At 47.6% G+C, this 5,597-nt stretch overlaps 1 protein-coding gene across 1 annotated transcript in view; it reads left to right on the forward strand.

The window, feature by feature from the left end:
• BUB1 (BUB1 mitotic checkpoint serine/threonine kinase) overlaps positions 1–5,597 on the forward strand; it is an 18,919-nt gene that overhangs the window by 1,537 nt on the left and 11,785 nt on the right. The window contains exons 2-8 of the mRNA XM_009319644.1: positions 40–184; positions 563–759; positions 1,785–1,825; positions 2,060–2,166; positions 3,262–3,314; positions 3,421–3,611; positions 4,853–5,013. Coding sequence (XP_009317919.1) covers positions 40–184; positions 563–759; positions 1,785–1,825; positions 2,060–2,166; positions 3,262–3,314; positions 3,421–3,611; positions 4,853–5,013 — 895 coding nt within the window. The remainder of the gene's footprint in view (positions 1–39; positions 185–562; positions 760–1,784; positions 1,826–2,059; positions 2,167–3,261; positions 3,315–3,420; positions 3,612–4,852; positions 5,014–5,597) is intronic.

The raw sequence follows: 5,597 nt of genomic DNA on the forward strand, positions 1-5,597 counted from the left end.
CGACGGTGCAGGCCGGTGACTCGCTCGAGTGTGTTTCAGGTACGCGCGGTGGGTGGAAGGATGCCTGCCCCTCCAAGAAAAGCAAACCCGCCTGCCCGGCCTCCTGGAGCAGCTGGTGAAGGCGTTCCTGAGTGACGCGAGGTACCACGGGGATCCAAGATTTGTCAGCTACTGCGTTAAGCTGGTAGGTCTTCGCTCCTTCGGGAAGGAAGCGATCCCAAAAAATGAAAGTCGTCCCACCGTTCCGTAGTTCTGTGGCTGCAAAGAGCTGTGGGAGGAGAGGGAGCCCTCGGGGACGTGGCACGGAATTCAGACGCGTTGCTCTCTGCAGGAGCTCCGAGAACTTTTCGGTCTTGCTGAAGGATAGCGTGTTTTTTTTTTAAAGCTGCGTTATTAAGCTGTTAGCTTGTGAGGGGCATCTTATCTGCCAGCTGGTTTCATCTTTAGAAAATAATGCTTTCTTACGGTGGTAACTAAGAAATTGTTATTGGTTTCTTTTGCCCGCGACTTCCTTGGATGTTTCTGAACGTGCTTATGGCTTGTGTGCCTGTATCTTACGCAGGCGCAGTTCATCACGTCTCCTTGCCAGTATTTTGACTACCTGTACGGACAGGGAATTGGTGCAACGGCATCCGACTTCTATGTTGCGTGGGCTCAGGAGCTTGTAAACGAAGGCAAAGTGGAGTGTGCAGGAGCTGTCCTCCAGAAAGGACTTCGCAACCAGGCACAGCCACGAGAGAACTTGCAACAGCTGTACTGGTAATTCTGGCGCGTCTTTTACTTGTTGAGCTATTCGGGTAGCGTACGGCTAATATTTTTTTTTTTTTCTTGTGTGCATATGCCCTGTGCTGTAGCAGAGGTAGACCAACGATTATTTTTGTGAAAGGTAGATACAAGCTTAACAACGCTTCTTTGCCGTTCAATATTTGTTGGACGTTTTGGAGGGTGTACTGAGAAAAGCTGTACCAGAGTGTCTTCAGCGAAGCGTAGGGCCCAGAAAGAAAATCCTTTCATTAATTGATTCATTGCCTGTCTAGTCCCTGTTAAGTCGATCCGAACTACAAAGGTGCATAGCCTGGCCTGCTTCAGGCAGCCCACCTTGGAAATACTGTGAGTGAGCTTCAGCACTTGGAAGCTCAAGCAAGTTGGCCGTGCTAACGACGCCCGGCTTTTCAAGGGAGGGACATCTGTATGCTTTCCAGAGTGCGTTAACTGGCTGCAGCTCGCCCCGTAGCTGCCTGTGCTTCTATCGACACTGCCGGCTGAATGCATACTTCAGCTGCTGCTTGATTTGGACCCTCTTTGATTTTGGTTTGCGGCCGTAGCCGGAACTGCAGTGAAATCAGACATCAGCTCCTGATCTGAGCTGGATTTTTTTGTCCACCTTGGGGATGTGTTGACAATTATACGTACGTCCGGTTTCTTGTGCTTATCGCACGGTACTGAGCGGAGAGTGGGTGCCTGTTGGAGTTTAGCATTTAGCTGTTGGGAGCGCTAGAGTTGGTGCTTATCGTGATGATGTGCGTCCCCTCTGGTGATGACAAAACAAGAACCCAGCTTCCGTATACTGCTGCCTATTGCAGGCTCTTTTATTTTTGCAAACGTGAAGCTGACAGGTTACGTCCATATACAGTAATAAGTGTCCTGTTGTAACTAACCTGAGATTTCTAGTGTTGCGTCTCATGGCATGATGACCGTACAAGGAAATCAAGGGTTCCTGGGGGCTGGGGAGGAAGGAGGGACAGGTGACGTCATGATAATGACTGACATTTCTTGCAATTTAGCTGGCTGCAGAATTATGATCCTCGGAATCCTCCTTTGCAAGGTGAGGCTAAAGATATCTGCCTGTGAGCTGTAGCTCAATGAGATGAATCTTCTACCTTGATCAGTGAGTTTTGTCACTGAAGAAAATAAAGTTTCCTGTAGAAACTGATTTCCATCCCCCCCCGCCCCCGTTTTCCTGAAAGCGTTAACTTTCCAACGCTTAAAGTTAATAGAAATTAATAAATGAAAAAAAATATTTCTACTGATTAATGCAAACCTATATTATCTGGCCCAGGTGCTGCTGTTACAAAACCACTTCAAACTTCTCATGCTGCAAATCAAATGGCGCCTCGAAAAGGTGTTTCAAATCCGAACGACCCAGTGTCCGCTTGCAAAAATCAGGTAAATGACTATTAATAAGCGGCTTTGACATTGTGGGGAAAAATGCGGAGCCCTCACATAAAGTTTAGATTGATGAGCTTGACCGAATAAGAAAGATAAAATATACTAACTATATCTCAAAGTATACCAACTGTATCTCAAAAACGTCACTGATGTTTTTATGCTGTAAGCGTCACATCTTCATAGAAGTACCTCACCTGGCAAGCGCTGGGGGACACTTCTTAGCCACTTGACACACTTCCAGAATCGCAGGCGAAGCGTGATCCATCCAGCTGGTTAGCGTTCTTTAGAGGTATAATATTATCGATAGATTCGGTGCCGGTCATGCTTCTTGGAAATTGCCTACACTGAATTTTCATGAAATTCCAGTTACTTCTTTAAATGCTCTTTTTAAGAACAAATAAAATGTAATGTCAGAGCAAGAGAAGTTTCCGGGCTGGTCCTCAGTGGGATGGTGGCTTCTTGTAGAAGTCAGTCTGTTGAGCTGGGAAATGACTAGGGGATGACTTTATCACGGTTCATGAGCCCCTCTGTAGCTCGCCCGGCCAGTCTCCAACAAGTTCCAGCTGAGGTTCCGTTCGCACTTCGTGGAGATCTTGAGTTAACTTTACTTTTAAAACTTACTGTCTTCTGCCTGTTCCTTAGCCCTGACGTTGGATAGTTTGTCAAAGAAAGAAACCAGATGAGGCTACCCAGTCTGTTCTTAACAAACCCAAGTGATCTGTAGCTTACGTTCCTGTTTTTTGGAATAGAAACTACCTGTTCAACTAGTTCCAGTGTCCTTCTGGACTGCAGTTTCCAGAACTACATCTGTCTCTCAGTTCTCTGGGATCTTCTTTGTCTTCCAAAAGCTCTCAGAGATTATGGCGAACTGTTATACGGCTAATTCTTCAGGATGAACTTCCTCAGGCTCTGACGACTCGTAGAGCTCTCTTTCTGATCTGTTCTTGACACGCTCGAGGTCTAAATTGTCATCTCTCCGATCAGAATTAAATATTAGGGGCTTCATGGTTGCTGGTCTTGTCAAAATGGATGGTTAACTATAATATTGGAATTCTTTCTTTATGTTTTTTTATTTCCTCTGCCCTGCTCTAGGGTCCTGATTCTGCTGGTACTCAGTCCTGTTCTTCTGGTGGAAGAGAAGAAGTGTAAGTGCCTGGGTTTTTTTTAAAGTCACACTGTGGGAAAATTAACACGCTCCCAGAATAAATCCAATAAACTTGAATAGAGCTTTTCCTTATTTTTCCCTCACAGAAAGTACGTTACGTACATCTCCAAATCTGAAGTTCTTCCGAAGTCGTCATCTACCGTTGTTGAATGTGAGCAGGTTGCAATGTATGATAAAAACCTGCTCATAGGTGAAGGCTCTGAACTTTCATTTGAGGAGCTAAGAGCCAAGAGATACTTCAAGAAATATGAGCGCCTCAGAAGACAGCAAGAATGGGGTATTCTTCTCTTTCCATCTAGCTATTTCAGAAACATTCTCATGTTCTTGGCAAACTAGTACTTGCCTGCGTTCATTTCTTTTCAACCTCTCTACCGAAGCCTGAAAACTTTCTCAAAGCCCAAGTTAGCATCCCCGTACAGAAACAGGGTGGGGTGAGCTTGGAAGCGTCGGGTAACAATGCCAAATGACTGAGGTCGGCATTTACTGTTTAAGCTCATCCCTTGGGTTTGTCTTTTCAAACCTAGATTTTCATAGAGAGTGGCGTTTCTTCTGAGGAAACGGGAGGAAGGGTGAGCCGCTCTTAGCAGTGCTAGTTACCCTGATGTGAGCTCTAGCTGTGGCTCTCTGCCACCTGTAGTTCAAGATTGAGAGCATCTTGGTTCCTATCGGTAGGCTGTAATCAGAGGGGGCCCAGAGTATGCTTTAAACCGTCACGTGGTTATGTATGATGTCACGCTTTGTCCTCGGCCCAAGTCAGTCAAAGGCGTGCTGCAGCGAAGAGTGACGCTCTGTCTTCGCTTGGCCCTCTTGGCAAACGTAGCTGTGGGACGCCCCTTGTCTAGCCAGCGATGGCACGCTTGGAGCTGGGATGGCCTCAGGGCAAAGTTTTTGTAGTTAGAGGTAATACCTCTGTTTGCTGAATGGTGGCATTTTGGAGGAAAAGCAGGCGGGTTTCAAATAGACAAATTAAGTCTTAGAGAAGCAAAATCCAAAACTGAGTACAAATAAAGAGCAGCTCCTCAGAAGTGAGTTAGCTGTGTATCTGACCATTTATAGGACGGGGGGGGAAAAGTTGCCAGGGGATGTTGCTGGACGAAAGAAGTAATTATCTCATTTGGTAAAGGCAGAAGTGGATAGATTGTAGTCAGTGGAAAAGGGAGAGATTAGTCCAGCGACTGCTCCCACACCAAAGGTGCCAGCACTCCCACCAGGTGAGAGGTAGACTAGCCTGTGAACTCTGCTAAAAAGCATTAGGGCTGCCGCTGGTTGCCCGGCCAGTGCTGAGGCAGTGTTGTGTAGCCCTCCCTCGAGGGATGAGGACTGAGAGGTTAGACACTGAGTCCTGTGGGAAATATCTGCTTCCCCCAGACTTATGCCTCGAGATCTGAGCGTCATCCTGCAGTTGCACAGACTATGTATATCTAAATTTTAAATTCAAGCAGCTTCTAACGTCTGTATTGAGAAACTCATTTGGATACTGATTAACTGTTTCACTTAATATCATTGTTTAATCCTTAGAAGAAGAAGAGAGAGACTCCATAAGGAAAAAAGAGTCAGCTGTCCTTGAACTGCAAGCCCTGCAGCAGAAGCTGGAGCAGCTCACCCAGCTCACCAAAAGCTTGGAGGAAACTAGACTGGAACCAGCATCCGCAACATCAGCTGAACCAAACAAGACGGTGGTATGTATGTACTCTGATCAATAGGAGCAGTCCGCAAGAAACTATCCAGTTGGTGACCGGTTGCGAGTGGTGCTCCCCAGGGCTCGGTACTGGGGCCAGTTCTGTTTAATATCTTTATCAACGATCTGGACGAGGGGATTGAGTGCACCCTCAGTCAGTTTGCAGACGACACCAAGTTGGGCGGCAGTGTTGATCTGCTGGAGGGTAGGAAGGCTCTGCAGAGGGACCTGGACAGGCTGGATCGATGGGCCCAGGCCAACTGGATGAGATTCAACAAGGCCAAGTGCCGGGTCCTGCACTTGAGTCACAACAACCCCATGCAGCACTACAGGCTGGGGGAAGAGGGGCTGGAGAGCTGCCCCCCAGAAAAGGACCTGGGGGTGCTGGTCGACAGCCGGCTGAACGTGAGCCGGCAGCGTGCCCAGGCGGCCAAGAAGGCCAATGGCATCCTGGCCTGTATCAGCAATAGTGTGGCCAGCAGGAGCAGGGAAGTGATCGTGCCCCTGTACTCGGCACTGGTGAGGCCGCACCTCGAATACTGTGTTCAGTTTTGGGCCCCTCACTACAAGAAGGACGTTGAGGTG

The sequence above is a fragment of the Pygoscelis adeliae genome, unplaced genomic scaffold, assembly GCF_000699105.1.
Source record: "Pygoscelis adeliae isolate BGI_AS28 unplaced genomic scaffold, ASM69910v1 Scaffold122, whole genome shotgun sequence".
NCBI lineage: Eukaryota > Metazoa > Chordata > Aves > Sphenisciformes > Spheniscidae > Pygoscelis > Pygoscelis adeliae.